General features: G+C 40.4%; 1 protein-coding gene across 5 annotated transcripts in view; it reads left to right on the forward strand.

Moving 5' to 3' along the window:
• Nucleotides 1-589: 589 nt before the first annotated feature.
• Nucleotides 590-24,523, forward strand: part of WDR7 (WD repeat domain 7) — a 359,997-nt gene continuing 336,063 nt past the window's right edge. For 4 of the 5 annotated variants that reach the window (XR_004376795.2, XM_032802574.1, XM_032802577.2 and 1 more), the window contains exons 1-2: nt 599-783; nt 22,381-22,552. Coding sequence is in view for 4 of the 5 variants with exons in the window: in XM_032802574.1 (XP_032658465.1) it covers nt 22,394-22,552 (159 nt within the window). In the remaining variant the exon portion in view is untranslated. Of the gene's footprint in view, nt 784-22,380; nt 22,553-24,523 lie in introns of all 5 variants that reach the window. The other variant, XM_032802575.2, reaches the window with a different exon arrangement.

Below are 24,523 nucleotides of genomic sequence, written 5' to 3' on the forward strand. Positions count from 1 at the left end.
TTACTCTCACCATTATACATAGGTTAGGGGTTTGATACAGGAGGGGGTGTGTGAGAGTCTATAGCCTGTGTTGTGCAGGTCAGACTAGACAATCATAATGATCCCTTCTGACGTTAAAGTCTTTGATTCTATAGACCTTATTTCCAGTCTGAAGTTGTCTAGCTTCAACTTCCAGGTATCAGAGCGTGCTAGACTGAAGAGCCTCTTATCAAGTACTTGTTTATTTATGATAGTTATTAGTTATTCCAGAGGAACTCTCCCTGGAGATACACTGAAAATAAAATGGCCTTTCCCTGATTTAGCACAGCCCCTGAGTAGGTGGCTAGGCCCTGTGAGACTGCAATGACTAAATAATATAAAGCGCTCTCCACAGCCACTGCCATTGTCCCCTGCCAAGGCACCCCCAGGCCCCGCAACTACTGCCCCATAGGCCTTTCCCCCTCCCCAAGGCAGAGCACTCCGGCAGCCGAGCCACCCCCGCACCACTGCAGCCTTGACGCACCCACCACCCGGGTCCCGTCCCGTCCACCAATGGGGCAGGGATCACGCCGATGTGGTCTCCATAGTTACGCCTATTCCTCAGCCTGCCGTCAGTCACTGCGGTGAGGCTTTGCGACACTTGCTGTAGGAGTCGCGGCAGAGGGATAGAGCTTGTCAGCTGATTTACTGTACCCGAGAGTGGGGCACAGGGGCAGAGCCCCGGGTACCCCCTTCCCCACGAGCGGGGTCCAGGGCCGGGCTACGCACCACAGGCTGCGGCAAGATCGGGGCTTGCCTGTACAGGTAAGTGCCTCACTTCGGGGGAGGGGTGACTGTCCTAGTCCCATGGGGGACCCACGCCCCCACTTCTAGGCAGGAGGCTTTGTCTCCTTCTCCGGGTGTGACCTCCCTCGCCGGGGGGCGCGGGGCTTGGTCTTGCCTTGGGGCCGGGCTGTGCCTGGCCACCGCTTCTCCCCCTCCCCCCGCAGCGTGAGTCCCCTTGGGGCTCCGCCTGGTCCCCCTCCTCCCCGCAGCGTGAGTCCCCCTGGAGCCGGGCTGTGCCTGCCTCCCTGCCCCCCCTGCAGCTTATGTCCTCTTGGGGCTCTGCCTGGCAATCCTGCCCCCCTTTAGTGTGAGCCTAGCTAGGTGTGGGAGACAGAGGCTGCCTGGCACCCCCCTGCAACTCAGCTGGGTGTCAGCTGGGTCATTTCAGGGGGGTTGAGTGGGTGGCAGGCACTTGCTAACATCCTTTTGGAATTACCCCAGTCAGGGGGTTCAGGATCTGGCTGAGATGCTGTCACCTGACTGTACTAATTCAGTTAATTGTGTTACAGCTTTCACTTTCCAAACAGTTATGTGCCTTTATGAATTAGTACTCTTTTAGAAATTGGGCTCAATAAGGGGTGAGTTTCCATGAGTATCATGGCACAACATGTGGTTACAATATGGGAGTGGGAGAATTCTTTTTGTCTATTGGACTATAATGCCTGTGGAGGTGAGACAAATGTTACAGTAGTACCAGGTTTTATTTGAATTGTGGGCACTCTCCATCACCACAAGTATTGTACATGGCACCATACCAAATTCCATTTTGGTCAGTTTCAGGGCCAGGGATTTTTTAAATTTGTCAATTTCAGGCTTTCAGTTTACATATGAAATTTCACCATTTAGTAACCCTGGGAGTCCCGACCCAAAAGGCAGGCAGCGTGTGGGGGTCGCAAGGCTATTGTAGGCAGGTCATGGGATTGCCACCTGTACTACTGTCTCGCTGCTGGTAGGAGCGCTGCCTTTAGAGCTGGGCCACCAGAGAGAAAGCCTGCTGACTGGGAGCCCAGCTCTAAAGCCAGTACCGCCACTCCCAGCAGCACAGAAGTGAGGACTGCAGTGTATGGGAGGGTTGGATTACCATATGTCTGGTTTTCCCAGCAGTCTCCTGGGTCACAGGGGTAGAGGTGATAGCTCGAACTGTGAAGCTTCCTGCAGCTGGGGGAAATCCTGGAGGTGCGTCTGACCCATCCCAGGAGTAGTCCCTTCAGGGGAAGAGGAAGTCTTGTCCCTCCCTATCCCCAGCTGGGACTAGCAGCTGGAGCCCTGCATAGGGTAGGAGCCCCTGACTAAGTGCCAGATTTCACAGGGGAGATCAGATTTCATGGTCTGTGATGTTTTTCACTGCCATGAATTTGGTTGGGGCCTACTTATAGAATCAGTTAATAAGGGTATGATGGCACCTATTGCTCATTTAAAGCAAATCCCCTGTTACAGGTTAGTCTTTAGTAATTGGTAACTTTTGGTAGTGACTGGATGCCAGTCAGGAACTCATTCCTCTCCATCCAGATTTCAGGATTTCTTAGCCATTGTTTTCCTCAATTTACTATTGTTATGAAAGCAGATGCTTACACCCACATAGCACTTGGTGGATTTACATGACACTTCACGTAGGTACAGATGTCAGCCAACACAGAGCTCATTGCAGGATTGAGGCCTGTTGTATATTTTAGAATTTTTTCCTTATGGGAGGAATTTTCCTGTGTATTAGGACAGGAATATGAACACGAGGGTGACTGCAAATGATGGTGACTTATTTACAGACTTAGGATCTATTTCTTTGAAGATTTATGCACTTGCTTAACTTAACTGCAGGTAAGTAGCCCAACTGAGGTAAACAGGACTCCTGAAGTTCATAAAGTTAGCACTTGTATAACTCTTTGCAAGATCAGAACCTTGGAGTATAGATCTTTCTGCAGCAGCACAGGCTTTGACTAGGTTAGTGATTAAATGAATTTAGTACACTGAGTTATGGTAGCACTTTTTTGTCAATAAATGTTGTGATCCTGTTTTAAGAATTGCTGATAGCTTTAGATATCACTCATGAATAGAGGGAATCTCCCCTTCTTTCTCCTTCCACAAGTTTCAGGACAGAAAGAAAGATGATGATAACTGTCATTGTATGTTTTGTACATTAAGACAGTGTATAGATAACGGTGTAGGGTACAGTATAGATACAGACTAACATAGCTACTACTCTGAAACCTGAGTATAGGGTGACTTATTATATGGTACAGCACCTTTTGATTTCTAATTTCTGGGAAGCTCTCTAAGAAATTAGTAGCTTTAAAAATAACTCCTGATTAGGGAAACTTGTATGAGTTGTACAAGAAAAGTCATCATAACATGATCCCTATTGTTTTATGTAATTCCTTTCATAATAGAAGGCAAGATAATCTTAGAAAATAGCAAGGAGTTTTAAATCTATTTTCATAACTGCCTTGAGTAACTTGTACTTCAAGTGACAGCTTAAATGAGGAAGGTTTTTTGAGAAAAAATGAAGGTGAGATTTTTAAAGTCATTGTTAAGGAAAAAACCCTTCATTACAGAAGTGAGATGCTTTTAAAAGCTGGCTAAAATTAATGCTATGTAAGTGATTTTATAAAACAAGAAACTAGAAATAATTCATATTCTCATATAAGGAACCATAGAAGGTATATTCAGCCTTAGTCTCATATTTGTATTGTTAAAAACCATCGTCTGCACATGTATTACTTTAATAATTCTGTTCACTCACTCAGCTGGGGTGAGTAAAATATCTTTTTCATTATCATTGCTATCGTGATTAAAGTTTAAGGTGTAGATCTTGTGTCTGGGCTGGTAATATTTTGTGAATATTTTGCAAACCCGTAAAGTCTTAATTTTAGAAAGTCTGCTTATTTCTTATTGATTTGGTATTTGTTTGGCACTAGTGTTTAGCAAAGTAATATCTTTATTTGTAGTACATAAGACCCATTGTATTAGGGCTATAGAAACTAGTAACAAGAAGACAGTCCCTGCCCTAGATTGCTCACACCATAGGTTTATGATAAGATGCAACAGGTAGCTAAGACAGACAGATGACCCAGGGTGTCATTTGAGAATTGACAGATAGAGAGAGCGACTTCACTCTATCTATCAAAAACTTCAAACCTTGGCCCTTTTAGATATTTAGTACTTGTAGATGAATTTAATTCCAAGGTTAAGACAAAGCGTATAATTTAAATGAGTAAAGGTAGTTAAACTTTCATGCATTCTGTATAGTTTCTTTAAAAAAGAAAAGAAAAGAGAGAAGAGGCTGGATCGTGGAAAAACTTAATGTGTACACTCAACAGGACTACTCACACCTGAAATTAAGTGCATCCAAGTGTGATAGAGTGGAACTTTAAATTCATGACATCTAGAGTAGAATAGTTTCCTCTCCAGTATGAGATAATTCATATTCATTTTGCTGACTATGATTTTATTAATGTTCCACAGATATTTCAGACTCTTCTGAAATGATGAGAATTAATGAAGGTACACCAAACTAAGAGTTTATACTGTATCCATTGCTGTATATTTGAGTGCCTCGTCTCAGGTGAACCACTAAGATTAATTACCCTTTTACCTTTAGGGTAATTTTCCAGGCCAATTTAATGGTTGGTCAGCCCGATGAGACTGACAGCCAGGTTGCAATCATTGTATAGATACCTATGCATAGCACCTGGATTGAAACCATCTACTCAGTTTGTGACCCCTACACAGCCTACCAACTTGGGCCATGTTCAAAATAGTGACATGGGACCTGATCCTGCAAACATTTCTGCATGTACTTAACCTTACTACCACAACCAGTCCCATTGACTTCAGTTGGCCTACTCATGGTTAAGCATCTGCACGAGTTAGCAGAATTAGGGGTTTGGAGTGAAAGTCTTTGTATCCTGTTGTTAGTCCATAGATACATCAAGTCCTCTTGACAGCTGCTTTAATTTTTTGTCATCAGATGTCCAGAATTGAGCATCGTAAAATGAATAAATTTACAGTTTAACACACCAGCTGTTAACTCTTCTCTTCAGTTCCTTTCTCTCTATGTGTGGGGGGAAGGGGGAAGTTTCATTAAAACTTGCCAACCTGAATATCTTTTTGAGAGGTCTGCTTGCTGATTTCCTGCATGTAAGTAATATCCTGCTGTGCCAGCACAAGAAGAAATTCACTTCTTGATTGTGCTATAATGTTGTAAAGAAATGGATTTTTAGTTGGAATGTAATGAAAAACTGCCTAAAAAGAATTTGGATTCTTGCAGTGTTTTCTTCACTTGTATTTTGTCTGTGAATCTGTACATCTTAAAACAGTATTGAAATCATGTAGCTGTTATTTTCAATTCAATACATTGAGTGGATAAAGTACAAAGGAATAATTGTCATTCCCTATTCTTGTAGAATGTTCTACATTTACCACCTGTCAACCCAGATGATAGTAACAGTCTGTGACAGGTGTCAGAATGAAAGATCTGTCTTCAAAATCATTTTATTGTACTTAGTATAATGCAACTTATGTATTTATTGTGGTGATTCAAAGGCATTTCCCTCACTGACACTTTTTTAGTTATTTATTTGGGTATGTATAAAATATATAATTTTCTTCCTTTCATTTTAATAATAGGCAAGGAAAGCATCTAGCGGCATTTAAATTAGATAAAGCTGAATTTAAATCATCATCATCATGGCAGATCCCAAAGGGATGTTGCCTCCTTGCTGATCAATTGCCACCCAAGTCCTTAATGTGACCTGCCTGGATATTCTTATGTTCATCACAGGTGATCTTATTGTGCCATGGAAGGTTTTGGTGACCACATGATTGCTGGCCATGTAGCAGCATTCCTCAGTAAACACGTTTTGGAATTTGTTGGTCTTTGACCCTAATAATGTCTGTACCAAGAAAGCCTCTGGAACCAACATGGTGCTGATGGAGGTGGTTGCTGGGTTTGACTGAATGCAAATGTATTCTGTAACTGCTGAGAAACTTTAGAAACATTTGAGTTGCAACTAACACTTTGATTGGTACTGATTGTATTTACTGAACCACCATCATGTGCGGGTGGCATCATCTAGTGGTGAAAACACAGCCCTGGGAGTCAAGACATCTGTGTGACTTTCAGTGTGACATTGGGCAAATTACTGTTTTTGCTTTTAAAAGCATACACTTTTGGCATGGTTCTTGGGGTCAGTGCTGATGCCAGTATGATTTATCACAAACAATCTGTGAACGGAAGTGTTTGTAAATCAAATATGGTCTCAGACCATAACAGCTCCAAAAAGAAACATTACAATTTTCAAGTAAATGTATGTGTTTTTAAAATGTGTGTAATCTGCATATTAGTGCCATATAAATCAGAAGGACTAGACAGAAAATATTACATTCTCTACCAATTGTATTTTTCTCTATTTAGAAAACTCATACTTTTGTTTCTATATTGTCAGTGGAATTCAAATATGCCTATTTTAGATATGATATCACAAAAATACAGAGATGACCACCACCCATGACATCAGCACTGATCTGTGATCTGAATTTTGGGTTTTCAGACAATAATACTAATGTCTTTTACTTCCACAGCAGCTTTAATACAAGGATTTTAGTGACATTTACAATTAAGCCTTATAACAGATTTCCGAAAAGCATTCCAATAAAGTTAGCTTATCATTATAGCCCCATTTTGAATTGTGGAAACTGATATTTGGGGGTTCAGTGTATTTCATTTTGCTTTTCTGTTAACCAGATCTGTCTTGTGATATTTCAGATTACTGTGAGTTCTACTGTAGTGTAGACTTTAGAAGGTATGGGCGCACTGTGCACAAGACAGCATGGAAATTGTTATTTAGTATAAGCATGTAGAATAAACTTAAAATATTTTCCTTTTTGTAGAAGAACTGAGCCTAGTGTATTGGTGTTGAGTTCATAGCCAAGACTAATTGTTATTTTGAAAATTAACTCATGGATTAAGCCTGCTAAAATAGTGAAAGATTCCTGTGCTTCAACACTCCCAAAACAACTAGTTGGGCCCCCTGAAATTTAAAATGAATAAATTATGCATACTTTTAGTTGTAACATTGTCAACAAACTTTCTATTTAATTTTAAAATCTCTTGCAATACAGTACTTTTTAAAAACATATCCTAATCTTCTTTCTGATAATTTGTCACAGACTTGTACATCCATATCTAGATGTCCAATCTTAAACACATCCCCCTTCCTATTTGCATCCAGGGAATGGAAATATTACCATCATCTAATATGTACTCCTGGGTGAATTCTGCATCACTGTGCATGTGCATTATTGATGTCCCCTGCAGATGTCTTTGCTTCCCCATAGAAAAATGGTTTTCTGACGGGGAAGCCACAAGAGCGGTCATGTGACCCTCCCCAGCAGTATGTTTCGGGTGCCCAGGGCAGCTGGCAGAGAGGTAAATCACTGTGGGGCAGGAGGTGAGATAGGGCTTCCTACCCTGCACCCAGCTCGGCTGCTAGTCTGTGCAGGCCCGGGGAGGATGGGACTTCGTCTTTCCCTGCACGACATCTGGGGCCAGGTCAGATCCCACCTCCAGATTTCTCCCACAGCTGCAAACTCCTCTGCTTCTTCCACCTATTGTTCCTCAGCTGTGGGGGGGAGGGATCCCTGTACAGGGAGCTGCTCCCCCGTCTGCCCTACCCCCAAACCTCACCCCCCTGCACTCAGAACCCCCCTGATGAGCCCCACAACCCCAACAAGCCACGCGCACCCAGATCCCCACCCCACCAACACCCAACCAATTGTACCTGGTTTCCCACTGAGCTCCACTCCCCCCAGCATCTGGACCCCCCACTAAGCCCCTTCGCCCCCGCTGAGCCCCAACTACCTTCACCTGGATCCCCCTGCAGAGTCCCATTACCATTGCACCCACAAACCCCCAACAAGCCCCTGTGCATCCACATCCCCTCCGCACCCGGATTCTCCACTGAACTGCCTGCACACACAAGTCTCTCAGCTCACACCTGGATCACTCAACACTAAGCCCAGTAGCTTTTTGCACACGCAGGAATCATATCCGTTTGTGCTTGATTCATGTTCAGAAAGTTATCTTTACAATAGTAAGGATTAGGAACTAATTTTATTTTAAATGCAAACTTAGATTCTACAGAGGGTGATGTCATTCATACCAGGCAAATTGGTGAGTGGATTTTTCAAGCCATGATAATGTATCATAGGATCATAGAAATTTAGGGCTGGGAGGGATGTTAGCAGGTGATCTAGTCCATCGCCTGCACTGAAGCAGGACCAGGTAAGCCTAGAGTCTAGGCCTTCCCTGACAGGTGTTTGTCAAACCTGTTCTTAAAAAACCTTCAATCATTGGGATTCCGCAACCTCCATTGGAATTCCTGTACTAAATTTTTTTCCCCATATGTAACCAAAATCTCCCTTGCTGTAGATTAAGCCAATTCTTCCCAGTCCGACCTTCAGCAAACCTGGAGACCAATTGATCATTGTCCTTTTTGTAACAGCCCTTAATACATTTGAAGACTGTTAGGTCCCTCTTCAGTCTTCTTTTCTTAAGACTAAGCATGTCCATTTTTTAAGTTTTCTTCATAGGTTGGTTTTCTAAATCTTTTATCATTTTTGTTGGCCTCCTCTGAGCTCTCCCCATTTCAACCACATATTTCCTAAAGTATAGTGCCCAAAACTGGTCATACTACTCCAGCTGAAGCCTTGCCTTTGCTGAATAGAGCAGGATAATTACCTCCCATGTCTTACCTATAATGCTTATGTTCATACTCTCTCTGGAGTGTATTAGCCTTTTTCGTGACTGCATCACATTGTTGGCTCATATTCAGTTTGTGATCCACTATAACTCCCAGATCCTTTTCTGTGGTACTACTGTACAGTCTGTTCTTTCCCATTTTGTATTTGTGCATTGGATTTTTCCTTGTAAGTGTAGTTCTTTATGTTTATCTTTATTTAATTTCATCTTGTTGATTTCAGACCAATTCTCAATTTTATCGAGGTGATTTTGAATTCTGGACCTGTCCTCCAAAGTGTTTACAGTCCCTCTCGGCTTGATCCCATCCACAGATTTTGTAAGCATGCTCTCCATTCCATTATCTGAGTCCTTAATGAAAATATTGAATAGTATTACCCAGGACCGATCCTGCGGTACCTTACTAGATGCGTTCTCCCCATTTGACAATGGGGAGACAATGGTTGAATACCGTTTTTCAACCACTTGTGCACCCATCCTTTAGTAATTTCATCTATACCACACTTCCCTAGTTTGTTTTTCAATTGAAGGACTTAAAAGCATGTGCAAAATTTGAAAATCGAAATTGCATATTAAGTGTCGTTAAGTTCTGTAGTTACATGCTTGAGACATGGGGAAGAGTGATTTGGACTCATTAAGGATAGGCTTTTAACTCAGCTTAGATTTCTTATGCTGAAGCATCTTGCTCAGATAATGTTCTTAATTATTTTATAGTATACTAACTTGCTTGGTTTGGTGGTAATTTATATCACCTGATGTTTAAAATAGTAAATTAAAGTGTCCCATGCTTGAGTTCAGTCATAAATATCCAGTTTCTTAAAATTCTCAACCTTGTTCTTTGGTTTTCTGTTGAGAGGCCTCTAGACTCAGTTGATCCACTTGATATATCTTGTTAAGAATGAAAATGCAATTTAGTTTAGAGAGGACTCTGGCTTCAATAAAAGAGGTTTATATAAGATTTTTTTTAATCCAAAATTTCAAGGAGCACTCCTTGTTTAGGAAATGCATGGATTACAGTAACTATGCTCAAATAGATATGATCTGGGTTAAATTTCTATCTTTCTTTCCAACACTCAGTCATAAATTGCGCACCAGAAAGTAATTTGAAATAATTTGCCAGATTAATGCATTTGATTTCATAAATTTTGACCCTCGTTTAAGTTTAAAATTTGTTACTTACTAGTGACTTTTCCAACTGCAGAATGCATAGTAAAAATGTTTTAAAAACATTGGATTTATTTAATATGATTATCTAACATTTTGGACACTCTTATAATTTAAGGAATTGCTTTCTCACTGACTAAATTTGAACATAAACTTGGTAATATAAGACTTTTTTTGTGTGCATATTAGTTTGTGGCAGGGATGCTCTTAGATCCTGAGCTGCTAACACTGATGATTTTATCAGTTTTCTTTTACTACGGAAAACAGAATTGAAATTCTGTTAATAAATGCATGTGCAAAATATTTGTGTATATTATGGAAACATCAATAACTGCTCCTACTTAAGATGGCATTGAGCCTATCACGTGTAGTTAACCAGGACTGAAAGACCTGTTTTCCACGCTTCAGTGATTGAATTTAGTTTCCAAAATTGGCACAATAACACTCAAGAGGACAACTGGATTTCATGTGTCTTTTTTCCCCTTAAGTGTTTACTGACTTTTTTGCAAAACTCCCTTTTAAAAATGTTTGTTTTTCACACTTTTCTTTAGGCTCGCCATACATAACAACCACAGTTGCCATAAATTCCAAACTTCACTTACCTACTTAAGGTATGTTGACACAGTAACTAAAACCCACTGTGCCAGCTGACTCATGCTGACCGGGCTCAGGCTAAAGGGCTGTTTAATTGTGGTGTAGACATTCGGGGTCAGTCTGCAGCTCAAGTTCTGGGATCCTCCCAGCTCCAGCGGCTACACTGCAGTTAAACAGCCCCTTAGCCCAAGCCCCCTGAGCCTGGGTTTTTAATTGCAATGTAGACATATCCTTACACAAACTTCTCATATTATTTTGGACATAGTTACTTAATTAAACATACACAGTTATTTCTCTTATTCAGGATTAACGTTTGAACTATGCAAAGATCCATCAGATACTTGAGTTATGGATAAAGACAATTTAAAAAAAAATCACTTTCTCTTGACATTTTTTCTAGATTGCTGTATTCTGCATTCACCCCGGTAAGGCAGGCGGGCAGCAGGTCATAGGGGGTGGACCATCAGGAAGAGATGGAGCATGAGGGGAAGAGTGAAAGTTTATCGAGGATGGGGAACAGAAGGCTGATAGACCCAGGGCTGGTGCTTCCATTTAGGCGACCTAGGTGGTCACCTACGGCGCTAGGATTTGGGAGGGCGGCAGACTGCTCTGGTGTACCTCCTGCAGGCATCCCTGCGGATGGTCCACTGGTCCCGCGGCTCCAGTGTAGCATCTGCAGGCACGCCTGCGGCGGGACCAGCGGACCGTCCGCAGGAATGTCTGCGGCAGGTCCACCGGAGCCACGGAACCAGCGGACCGTCCACAGGAACGCTTGCGGGAGGTCCACCGGAGCCGTGGGACTGGCGAGCCGGCCCTGCACCTAGGGCGCCAAAAACCCTCGCGCCGCTCCTAGATACACCCAGTCTCAAAGGGGACATGATGGGCTGAGTGGGTTTTGGAGGGATGCGTGGCATGTAGCAGGGTTGTACAGAGGGCCAGGAGGAGAGGAGTGCCTGGAGACATTGGTGCGGGGAAGTAAAGGGAAGTATGCAAGAGGGAAAAGGGTTGGGGATGGGAGAGGTGAGGGCAGAAGGAAGAGGTGTGGCACTCCACACTTGACAAGTTTCTTATGATTCATCAGAGTGAAGATCCTCTTCCTTTGCTTCTCCTTTACACAGGCCTCTTCCAACTTAAACACCAATTCTTCCCTCATACTGCCCTCTACATAATTCTGTTTCTCTCTCTCTCACACACACTCTCTCTCTCTCTCTTACACTTGAGAGTGGTGATTTGAAGGTGAACTGCAAAGTAGGTTAATATATCAGATTTTTCTGTTCTATTTTTTTCAGTAGTGAAACAGGTCTTTGGCAATTTTAAAGTTCCTGGAATGTAATTCATCCTATCTTAATTCAGTGAATTAAACTAAACCAAATTAATGCCACTTTAATTTTGAATTAAGCTAAACTAAAAATTCAGTGAATAAGGTAAATTGAAGTTAGGCTACTTTAATTCCGAATGAGTGTGTCCACTAAGGGGTTTAATTCAGTTAAACTAATCTACCTTTAATTCACACCTATAGTTAATTTGGATTAATTTTCCTGAATGTTATTCAAGGAAACCTTTAGCCTCGAAGAGATACAGCTTACTTTTAGGCATCCACCTTTAATGCCTCACTGCACATCCTCCACAAAATTGCCAGAATCCTCCAGAGAAGTAGTACTGACAACTAACATGTGATATTGCATTATGTAATTATTCATTTCCTTCTGCTTTTTGATCATTTGTTAGTAGATAAGTTTGTCTGCTACTGTAACTTGCTGTTCATTGGTGTAAAAATATTGATTGCTTACTAACATTAAATGTGACTGCTTTTTTTTTTGTGAACAGGAGATGTATTTGGTATTCAGTAATGATAGAAACTGTATCCATTGTAGCCCAACTTGTTCATCTGTTAACATGAGCAGGTGGTATTTCCTGAAAATGAAGTTTTTAATGAAGGCATTGAAATACCATAATAAAAAGCTAGAGGAAAACAGGTAGTTATGGAGAATGATCTGTTTTTTTTCTTTTTTTGAAGGACTTCATCTTAAACAGTCTGAGGGTTTGCAGTGTTGTGTTTAGGTACAAAGTTCTGAAATTTAAATACCTTTTCCAGTAAAAGTATAAAAATAGACAAATTTTATTTTGCTGTTTATGCCTATATTTTTCAAGAAATTTCCTACATTTTTGTAGGATATTTCCTTTTTGTTTTTGACTAGTTGGGGAGTTTGGATGTGAAAATGTTCTAAGACTTTTATGTATGTTTGTGAATATTTTTCTGAAACCTTGAGACTTGTGAAAATCTTAGTTAATATGTAATGTAGGTCTGTTAAAAGTTTTATAATTAGTTGATTAAAACACTTAACTTTGACTTATGTGGAAAAATTGCAGAGGAGAAGAAATTAAGCTTGTGTTTTAATAGAGAAACAACTGCATTAGCTTTGAAAATATTGGCATTTTCATCTGGAAGGTGATGTAAAATTGAGTTATTATAAATTAAGAATGTGCTACTGTTACTTTCCTGGAATATAAACAGTAGGGAATAAAAAGGCATGTGCAAAGTATTTTCCATAGTGCTTATTAAGATTTGTACTAGTTTCTTAGATTGTCACTATTCTATGTATTTAGTGATGGATTGCCATTTTGTCCTTTTTCTCTAAAACTATAAACTGTTAGATTACATTCCCAGTGAGGCATCACTTATTGTCATTAATAAATACGGATGCTGGGTTATTGTAGTGAAATAAATAGTTTTAGGATTTGTTATTGAGACCATATTTTTCCTAATCATAGAGGTAAAAGGAATGGCACATATGTTTGTATGTATGAGAGTGCAAGGTTAATACTTTGCTTTCAGGATTAACTCTAGCTCATCTTTCCAGACCCTTTATACAAGTGCTATGGCTGGAGGACTGAATTTTTAGGAGGCAGATAAGGAAGAGCACTTCGGGAAATTGAGACTCTAGTCTAGATATTGTAGGACTGGAGTAAGTCCCATGCTAACTTTTTCTATTCTGTTGCTGATAAACTTTTTTTACTTTTTCCTTCTGATAAACACTAAGCCTTGAAAAGACCTTGCTGTCTGCAATTTTTTTAAGCCATTCCACTAATTTACAAAGCATTCTTGTGTGGTCAGGATTATGTTTTCTTTAGTATTGTAGCCATGTTGGTCCCATGATATCAGCGAAACAGGGTGGTGAGGTAATATCTTTTATTTGATTATGATATGCAATTTTTATTACCTTGGCATAGGTGCACAACTGCACCACTTTTGCTTTAGTTTAGATACAGTTATGGCTGAAATTTTTTTGTATGTTGCTTTGAAAATCGACTTCATTAACAAAATTTTGCTAGTATGTTTTATCTCAACTATTTATGAAATATCACAACTTTTTAACAATGTACTACTCTGGTTAGAAGGTAACCATAAATGGGTTTTTAAATTATAATTTCTTGCCTCTGTTACAATTCAGTTATTGGGAGCAGTCAGGAAGGGAACAATTGATCTGGGATTGCATAACAATCAACAATAATTTTTCTGGCATGTTGCTACAGAAACTCATTGTGATGTAATTTGATCAGTATTGTAGTTACCACTATCTACCTTGATTCTACACTATTCTTGTTTGTTAAATCATAGTTCTTTATAAATGGAGTCTAATCAAACGCAAGACACAGCCTGCCACAAATTGATCTTCCGCAGTAAGTGACAGCTCATGTTACTCGCTTGGCTTGGGCTTTGTGGAAAAAAATTAGTATCTCTGCTGCTTTGTGGACGTTTGCCTCTTGGTAGCTATGATGTATTCTTCTGTAATTTTCCAGAACCATGCTATGCTCACTGTTTTCTGTGTTTCTGTATATTCAAAATTCTACCCATAGCACATTATCCATTAAAAATATGCTACATTATAGTATTGGGCCTCGCTGGCAGCGTGCATTATTTATAGTGTTAAATAACAGTAGACAACACTTTGCAAAACATTCCCAAAGTTTCCTCTCTGAAGCGTTTGCTTGGTAACTTCAGTTATGTGGGATAGCACTGTTAAGCAAAGAGAGGTTGAAGGCCAAGATGAGCTTAATGTAATATAGGAAAGCTGGAGGAAACAAATGTTTTGAAGAGGGAGGGCTACTTGGCATACAAAAGGTAATTCCAAACACAGGGATGGTATAAAAGCCAGGATTTTGGGGGACAAGACAAAAGGCCAAATTCGAACATAGGAACAGCCATACTGGGTCAGACCAAAGGTCCATCTAGCCCAGTATCCTGTCTTCCGACAGCGGCCAATGCCAGGTTCCTCAGAGGGAATGAACAGATCAGGTAATCATCAAGTGATCCATCACCTGCCACCCATTCCCAGCTTCTGGCTAACAGAGGCTAGGGACACCATCCCTGTCCATCCTGGCTAATAGCTATTGATGGATCTATCCTCCATGAATTTATCTAGTTCTTTTTTGAACTCTGTTATAGTCTTGCCATTCACAACATCCTCTGGCAAGGAGTTCCACAAGTTGACTGTGTGTTGTGTGAAAAAATACTTCCTTTTGTTTGTTTTAAACCTGCTGTCTATTAATTTCATGTGGTGGTCCCTAGTTCTTGTGTTCTGAGAAGGAGTAAATAACACTTCCTTATTTATTTTGGCCACATCAGTTGTGATTTTATAGACCACTATCATGTCCCCCTTTAGTCATCTCTTTTCCAAGCTGAAAAGTCTCAGTCTTATTAATCTTTCTTTCCTCATACGATTGTCACGGGAGTTTTGACCTGCTCTGTTTCTGACCTGGGCCGGTTCACCCCTCCTTAGGCAACCTGGTGACCCCAAACTTCCCAAGTAACTAGGATTACAGACACAAGCCACGGTGCCCAGCCAGTTCTGAATTTGGTTCAGTGGGAATAATTAAAAAGAGAAAGACAATAAACCTCAAGTAATATGCTTGCAGATGGGTTTGAGGATAAAATTCTCTATGGGCTAACTTCTCAATTTGAACAATTTTTTTTTAATTTTATCACTTTAGAAATGGGAGCTATGTGTTTTTTTTTTTTGTTGTTTTTTCACCTTAATTTGCAGAATGCCTTTTTAGTTCCATTTTACAGACTGACATTGTCACGTGTGTTCACAAAGCTCTTTTCTGTAGTGCACAAGTAGGAATAGTGCAAGATATCCTTACTTAGGTTCTGTCTGAATTTGACTGCATCAGCTTTACTCTGACTGCTTTTCTGGCTTGGAATACACTAGCAACTTATGATGGTATATGTGCATTGCCCGGGGTTTTGGAAGGTCCACACTCCTGACTGACGCAGTAATATCATCTTAATTCCTGGTGTATAGAGCACTATGTAGATGGGAGGGCTCCTTCTGTCAACATAGCTACTGCCTCTCGGAGATTGCAGACACTGATGGGAGAATCCCTCCCATAGGTGTAAGTAGTGTATTCACTGAACTACTACAGTGGCACAGCTTCAGCATTTTAAGCGTAAACCGGACCTAAGTCAGTTACTTTGTAGTTTAGTTGGAGTCTGAGCTCTGGTAACATGCTAAAAAATACTTGTGGTGGAGGAAGCTGAAAGAATAGTTACGGTATGTCTACACTGCCCAAGTTACAGCGTGGCCGTGGCAGCGCTGTGGCATGGGCAGTGGAGTCGCGCTTTATCGCCACGGGAGAGCTCTCCTGGTGATTAAAAAATAACCACCCCGAACAAGGGGTGATAAAGCGCTGTCAGTGCTGGCGCTTTTCAGCGCTTAAAATTTTGTTGTTCAGGGGTGTGTTTTTTCACACCCCTGAATGACTAAAGTTTTAGCGCTGAAAGTGGTATTGTAGACACAGCCTTATAATTAAGTCATTAGCTAGTGAGCTCTTTGTGGCTGGGACTGTATTTGTACAGTGCCCAGTACAATGGAACCCTGATCACTGTATGTGGTTCTTAGATACTACTTCCATAAAAATTGAGGATACAGAAGGTTATCAATACAGTTACTACTGTAAGTGTCCCAGCTTCTTTAGAACTGGCCATGGGGATACTTTTGATTTCAAAAATATTTTGATTCCTGGTATGGCTTGGATCTCTCTTAAACATATTCAATGTAGTGTCTTCCAGGAGATGCAGATGTAGCAGTCTGTCTCATCCCAACCCCTGTAGTAGATAATTTAATTTTTAAATATTTCTGTTTTAGGGGGTTATTTGTTGCATTTAGCAGGTTTCCTTTCTAGCAGTTTGAAGTTATTTACCTTAAATGAGTGAGAAATTTGGGAAGGTAAGATCTGACTTGAAACTCCAAACAAATGTTGCACGACATAAAATACCAAGCCTGCATCAGACACTAATTTACTGCTTACTACAGATATGGAGCTAGAGAGCATCAGGTTTAAGGGCTGTTGATTGCTGTAAAAAAGTACCACATGTCTTCTATCACTTGCTTCTGTGCTGGTCTCTACTCGGGTCACTGATTCAAAATTTTAACATTAAATGTATTTTTGTTTTAACAAGGAACTCCAGACACATCTTTCACCTTTTCCTTTCATATCACCATGGTTGGTTGTCATCCTTTGCTGTGTTATATATATAAAATTAATTTTTAAGGTCCTAGGAGATACGTTATTTTTAATTCACCATAAAGTGTCATGCACATCTACAGAACAGTATGCAGGAGGAATGGCATTTCCACAGTCCTTTTCTCCACTCCACTCCACTCTCACTCAATACTCAGATATTTAGCCGTTTCAGTTTTGAATTGTGACATAGTGTTGCGACTTAGGGCATGGCTACACTTGCAAATGTAGAGCACTTTGAGTTAAACCAGCGTTCATAGAGCACAGTAGAGAAGTGCTGAAGTCTGTCCACAATGACAGCTGCAAGCACACAGGCGTGGCCACATTTGCGGCACTTTCTGCGGCCACAGAGAGCAGTGCATTGTGGTAGCTATCCCAGCATGCAAGTGGCTGCAACATGCTTTTCAAATGGGGGTGGGGTGTGACAGGGAGTGTGTTGTGTGTATGTGGGGAGAGAGAGAGTGGGTTTTTGGGGGTCTGAGAACATGTCAGCATGCTGTCTTGTAAGTTCAGACAGCAGGAGACCCCCTCGCCCCGCCTCTTTCTCACACATAGCATTCCACAGTAATGGTTTGCTTTGATATTTGCATTCCTGCAGCGATTCCAAAAAAGTGACAAGAGTGACCACATTACTTAAGGGGATTACGGGACATTTCCAAAGGCTGATCAGAGCGTAGTAATGCAACACCTCATTCACACCAACGCCCAGGCGATGCGCCTTGGGTAAAACAAGCGTTTTGCTTCTCGCCAAGGTGGATTACTAGGAGTGCTCTAGCCACGGAGACAGTGCCTTGCCAGTGTGGATGGGTCAGGAGTTAGGGTGTGTGGGTCTGCTTTAATGTGCTCTGACTCTCAAGTGCAGCCAAGTCCTCACACAAGTACATTTGATTCCAGAATGAGAGATGTATGAGAGACTGAGCCCTGTTTGTTACACTTTTATGAATTGTTAGTAAATAAAAGGAGATAAAATGGATCTTTCTGTGGATGCTTTTATAAACTAGACTGGCACCTTATGAAATGATGCAGGTGTAATTTAAGTTTCAACATTTTCATTTATTAAAGGCAAAATACAACATAAAAATCATTACAATAGTAATTTAAGCTAAGCAAGTTAGTTGGAAAGTGATGGAAAATCTTGTGTATATAGTTTACTTTTACTCTGTACAGATTTTCTCATGCTTGATTGGCGTAAACATGTTCCATGCCAAAGGGGAGATATGTAATTTAGATAGCAGAGGATTGATGTAAACAGAAGTTATTGGAATCAAATTGACAAGCTCTGCATAAGCAGACTTTCACTATGTCTGATTCATATATTATAAACACTGTCAAAGTAAATATAAAAACATCACATAAAGATAAACTTTTTAGAGTGCTAAGGAAGAAATTACCTTTGTGCTTACAAATATATCTTCTGTCATTCGCTCTAGTTATGTTTTTAATGGTTAGAATTCGAATATCAGAGCATTTTCTACCCTTTAAAACTATGATGTGGGGTGGGGAGGGGAGAAGAGGGGAGATGTGAAGGGAAAGCATTAACAACAACAAAAATCTGATTTGCAGTATCAGGAAATCAATTTTTTTGTCCCCACGAGGTGTGTTAGCATTTATTCAGCACATTAATAAAATATTAAACTTTTGACACACTATAATAAATTGGCATTAGGTAATAATTCCAATTGGTCAGCAGCCATGAGGCTATCACAGGAAATCACCATGGACCAGAACTACTCTAATTTACCGACCGATGTCACAAATTGTACCAGCGTACCGTAATGATAGTCTTTATAAAGTGCAGTACATCTCTGAAAAATGACGTTGGAAACCTGTAATGCAGTTTTACATATAACGTTTATTTGGTTATAAAGTTTAAAAAAAAATATTTTTTTAAACTGCCGACATTGCAATTTAAATCAGAGATCTTAGTCTAGACCCTCTTCTAATACTGCTAATAAATAATTGTCATACTTTTTTCTTTCCAGCTTATGCTTCAGTACCATTAACAAAGATTCTGTTGATAAAATTCTGCTCTCAGTTGCATCTATGCAACATGTCTCTCTCCACTGAGAGCAGAATTTGGGCCCGGAATTATAACTTGGTTAGCAATTATGTTAAAAATGCACTAGCCAGAATTCACCTTAATCTCCAATAACATTGTTGGACCTGCATGGATAACTAGAATAAAAAGCGTTAAAAAAAATAAATTGGTGGAAAAAAGCATCTGCAATTCTGGCTCTGAATATACACAGTTCAGCAATTCTGTTGAGTAAGAAAGTGCTGGGTTTTTACTTAACTGTTTTTCAGAATTGAGCCACATTTTATAATAGCTGCTATGCATTTGCTGCCTTTTTATAAAGATTTTTTTCTGTAACAGTGTTCTAAGCTAGTACTAAAAATGGCATTGTTTCCTTTAAAAATGCCATCCTCTTAGAGGAGAGGTCACTTAGCTATACAGTATGTGTTATGGCAACATGGGTAGAAAATTTAGAAAGGCGCTGATTGCATAACAAGTTAGCTGTTAACTCTCAGCTTGCTGCCCATCCAAGCACAAACTCATCATATGCTGCTGTTGGTGGTTCTGACACTCAAGTTGTATTTATATTATCAAAATTTTCCAGAAATGGTGGAAGTGCCTGTCTACACTACAACAAGTCTTTTGGGTGAGATAACACAGGGCTGGTCTACACTACACAGTTAGGTCAACGTAAGGCAGCTTACATTGACCTAATTATGACAGTGTCCACACTACAGCCTTGTCCCACTGATGTAACAACCCTACTATACTGACATCATAATTCCACCTTTACGAGAGGCATAGGGTTAAGGTGACCAGATGTCCTGATTTTTATAAGGACAGTCCTGATTTTTGGGTCTTTTTCTTATATAGGCTCCTATTACCTGCCACCCCCGTCCCGATTTTTCACATTTGCTGCCTGGTCACCCTACGTAGGGCTTATGTTGGTATAGGTGGGGCGACGCAGTGTCTGTGTAGACACTGGCTTACTTAGGTCCCCTGTTGGCTGTCTTGTCAATTTCATGGCAGAAGCAGTGAAATTGACAAGAAATCTGGGCAGCTAGAGCATCACTGCCCCCTGGAGAGCTGGGTGGCTGGACCTGCTCCTGGCTGGGAGGCTGGGGGAGAATGAACCCTGCTTCTGGCTGGGATATGGGGCAAGAATCCTGGATGGCTGGACCCCACTCCCAGCTGGGAGCTGAGACGAGGAGGCTCACCCTTCCCCTGCTACTGATGGGGAAGGGCGAGGTCAGAAGCCTCAAGTGGCTTTCCTGCTCCCCATCGGGAGCCAGGCTATCTCATCAATTTCATGGCTCCCAGCCACAAGATTGATAAGGCTCCCTGGCTCCTGGTGGGGAGTGGGGTGCAGTCTGCCAGGAGCCCGGGGCACAGCTGGGCTCCTGGCAGAGAGCTGCCAACAGAGCTGAGGAACCAGGCTCTTCTGCAGTTTGTCTGCTAGGTCACCTTTGACTAACCAGTTACAAAATATACCTAATCTGTTGGGGGCTAAATTCGAAACAGTATTTTGGCTTTGAAAAGAAACTTTAAAGCGCTTAAAAGGTTAGCTGTGTGGTAGAAGGAACCATCCGGCATGAGCTGGAAGGACGGAAACCTCCATAGGCTTTGTGTTCAAACCAGAAATGAACTTCTCTTAACGTTAAATCCCATTCTATTCCAAGTTTAAATACAAGTACTGGTGGTTAAAAAAAAAAAAAGTAGATAAAGACAATTTATTAAGCTTGTTTTTGCAGTCCACTATCTCTCCCCCAACTCCACCCCTTCCCAACTGGATAATGCAGCCATTGGTCCAAGTGAATTAGCTACTTTTAGACCTATTCAAACATCTCAGTTTTGGCTAGAGGCTCCCTTTCCCCCACTGCTTTCCAGACCCTCTTGAATCTGGCTTTCTGGTTGTCTGATGGGGTTTTTCTTTTTTCTTTTTTTTCAGTCTCTGTCACCTGCCTTTCACTTAGCACCATTGTCCCAGTTGCTGTAAGGCAGCCATGTTGCCAACTTTGTTGAGTTTTTTTTTTTTATTATGAATCTTGAGATATTTGGTGTTGGGGGTGGGGGGAAGGTCCCTGACCTTAACTGATTTGAAAATCTTAGCTTCCATTTAGCACCCCTCCCCCCCCCCCAAAAACCCAAGCCTTTTAACCCTCATAGTTGCAGAGAAAAGCTTGAAAACATGAACTCTAGAGGCTCAAAAAGCAAATAGAAACAAAATTTTTTTAAAAAATCTCACAATTTCTAAGTGAAATTCATGGCTTTTTGGGATGTGACTCGTCTCTTGAGCGGTTGGAGTTGGCAATACTGAGAAGGAGGAAGCAGAAAAAGTCAGTGTTGCCAACTCCTGCAATTTTTATCAAAGTTGCTCAGTAGTTGGTGGTGGTCTTAAAACGCCAGCTCTTGGAGTCTTCTGTTGACATGAAAATCTGGCTTTCCTCAGGGGAAAAGATGTCTTCGTGGTTGCATAGACAAACTTAAAAATGTGCCATGAGTGCACCATAAAGGCTCAAAATGCAGAAGGCAATAAAAAGAACCTAAAATATATTATTTTCAAAAATCTGCTGATGTCGTCGTAGCCATCATCTTTTGTTTTAGCCAATCTTATGATGTTTTGGGGCCTCTTTTTTTTTTTTTATTGCTTGGGGTCACAATGATTCAGTGTAACATACTGTAGACTAGTCTAAATATGAATGAGGAGATTGTAATAACCTTTGTTCTGTGACTTGTAATTCTGGCTAATACAGCGCACACTATGCATTTCAATATGATAAATGTAATTTAGAAAAAAAACTCCCACAATATCAGCTCAGAATTATTCAATTTAAGTGATTCAGATAAAAATACTTTTGGGATTTATGCAGAGAATAATCTAGAGAATATCAGTGTCAACTCTCAGTTGAGATTTTTAAAATATCCAAGTATTTTTCAAGTCAGTATTTTTTCAATGTCAGATAAATGGGGAGGAAAACAAACCATGTCAGTTCTCTGTTCACTGAGCATCTAGCAAATAGATATGTGTACACCACTTCAGACGTTTACTTCTTAAACACTTTGGGTAAGAGAAGAATAACACTTAGGGGAAAAATGACTGAGTTGAGTGTTGAAAAGCCACCTGTTAAAGAAGTGTAAGCAACAATATATTATAATACAAACTCTTGCATGCATCTTGAGGTTCTAATAATATCACAAACCACTGAATTTTACAGATGATTTCTTAAAGTATCTATTATTCTGACCCTGGTTACTAATTGAAGACACATTTTAAAATGTTCAATGACTAGGAAGAAAAACCTTGAGCATGTTTTGTATTTTACAGTAGGTATAATGGATGATAATGTTGTTGTTAAGTTTATCGGGGGATGAGGATGTGGTAAGTGAATCGGCTCTGACCAACACTGTAATCTTTTTGCACAGTTTACAGAGTTTTGATTTGAGTTTAAATCCATAAGGCTGCAAAAATGACAAAAGTCTTGAAACCTTCCATCTCTGATACTTATGATCTTGATAAAATTTACAGGAGTAAAAGCAAAATGGCAGGAAACAGCCTTGTTCTACCAATCGTGCTTTGGGGTCGCAAAGCTCCCACACACTGCATATCAGCCATACTGTTAATGGATGATGTTTCAATGATTGTCACAGGATGTCATGATGGACAGATATCTCTCTGGGACCTTTCATTAAATCTAGAAGTAAGTCTGAATCTTGAATTTAATATTTCTGTATTTAAAGGTGCATATCATTGTCCTGAAAGCGTATTTTATTTTTTGGTGTAATTATGTCTGTTCCAGAAAATATGCAGTTGTTTTCACACTACTCCTTTATCCCTTCCCTCTTTCTCACAACTAATCCCTGATTTTGCACAATGAACAACTCAGTGTTATGTAAAGAGCTTGGTCTACAATAGATAATTTTAGTCAGTCCAGCTAATTTAACATACTGCAGTTCTTACAGTAAAGATGCCTTAACTGTTAAGTCTTTTTTAAAATTCTCCTCAAAAAGAGTATTTACTCTGACTAAACAAGTTGAATAACACCTCAGTTATGCAGTTGTAGTTTGCACCTGCAAATCAGATTAGCTATCCACAGGGCCGGCGCTTCCGTTTAGGTGGCCTAGGCAATCGCCTAGGGCACCAGGATTATTGAGGGGCGGCATTTTGCCGGGGGGGAGGGGGCAGCAGGCGTCTCTGGTGGACCTGCTGCAGGCGTGCCTGCGGAGGGTCCGCTGCTCCCGCAGCTCCAGTGGACCTGCGGCAGCTCCACCAGAACCACGGACCAGCGGACCCTCCGCAGGAATGCCTGCGGCAGGTCCACCAGAGCCGCAGGACCAGCACGCGGGGCAGCGAAATGGCCGTGCGCCTAGGGCACTAAAAACAGTAGCGCCGGTCCTGGCTATCCATGCAAGATTTCTGTAGGCCAAAAACTCTAAACCCTGTACCTCGTATTAATTATTGATATTCATAGGTTTAGTGTTTTTTTTTCCAGAAGAGATTTGATTTTTTTTTTAAATAAAAAAATCATTGCAACATGGAAAATCAATAAATCCAGCTGAAGATTGGTATCTTGTGTCACTTGTTTCCGGGCCTAGATCAATTTGACATGAATGATGAATGTAGGTAAACTTTTTAGTTGAGGTTTGAAGCCAGTCATCTCACTTGACAACCAGTCATCTCACTTGACAACCGGTAGCTGAAATGAGAGTTCTCACACATGCCTTTCCAATCCTTGTTCCGTGGAAGCTACTGTTGACTAGGGTAATTAATTTTTTAAAGCCAATATTTCCCTGCCCATGTCTGATGACCTTTCTTGACCCAGAAGCTGGAAAAGATGTGGCATTTCTTTCAGCTTCAGCTGATTGGTTTATGAAAACAGACATGGAATCTTGGAAATTTACATTTAATGTTTTTTAAATACTAACTTTTTAAAAAGCATATCTGTATTCTTTAACCTTTATTTCTGTATAAACAGGATCAGAAGGGGGATTAGTAGTTGAGATTGCTTACTTACAGGTTTCAGCTGTTGACACTCTCAGCTACAAGTGCTCATCTCAAATGGGCTGTTAATGGCCGATAGTGATTTGTTGGAAACAAATAGTTCTTAGTTAAAAAGCAATCCTTTTATAAAAGCAGTAACACAAATCAGGCAGTGGTGTTATATTGGATAACTGCGGTTCTCAAGCAGTTAATGGCACTTATTTTTTGAACCCATACAAGTGTTTAATACAACCACAAATCTTTGGGGTGAGTGTATATTTTTAACAGGAAATACTAGCTATAGGACATGAAGTAGATATGGTCTTTCATAAATATGAATAATTTTTTGTTTTATTGTAAACTTTAAATTTAAAATCCTTAATTTTGGGGAAGGACATGGTTTAATGAAAACTGAGTTAATTATTTTTGTAGCAATACAGCATGACTTATCCAAATTTAGCATCCAATTTAAAAATCCTTGGTAGAGCCAGTTTGAATAAAGTTATGGGTCTTTCAAATACTTTCATTCCAGCACCTGTTGGCAGTTGGTTCTCTTGCACAGCAGACCAGCTTGTCATAGAGCTAGCTTCTCATAAAATACTCATACTTTTAAAATATTATATTACCACAGCTGCACTAATAATGCATCTATATAAATAAAAACCTCTGGAAAACTTTTCTTGTCTTTCTG

This window comes from Chelonoidis abingdonii, chromosome 6 (genome assembly GCF_003597395.2).
Source record: "Chelonoidis abingdonii isolate Lonesome George chromosome 6, CheloAbing_2.0, whole genome shotgun sequence".
In the NCBI taxonomy this organism is placed as follows: domain Eukaryota; kingdom Metazoa; phylum Chordata; order Testudines; family Testudinidae; genus Chelonoidis; species Chelonoidis abingdonii.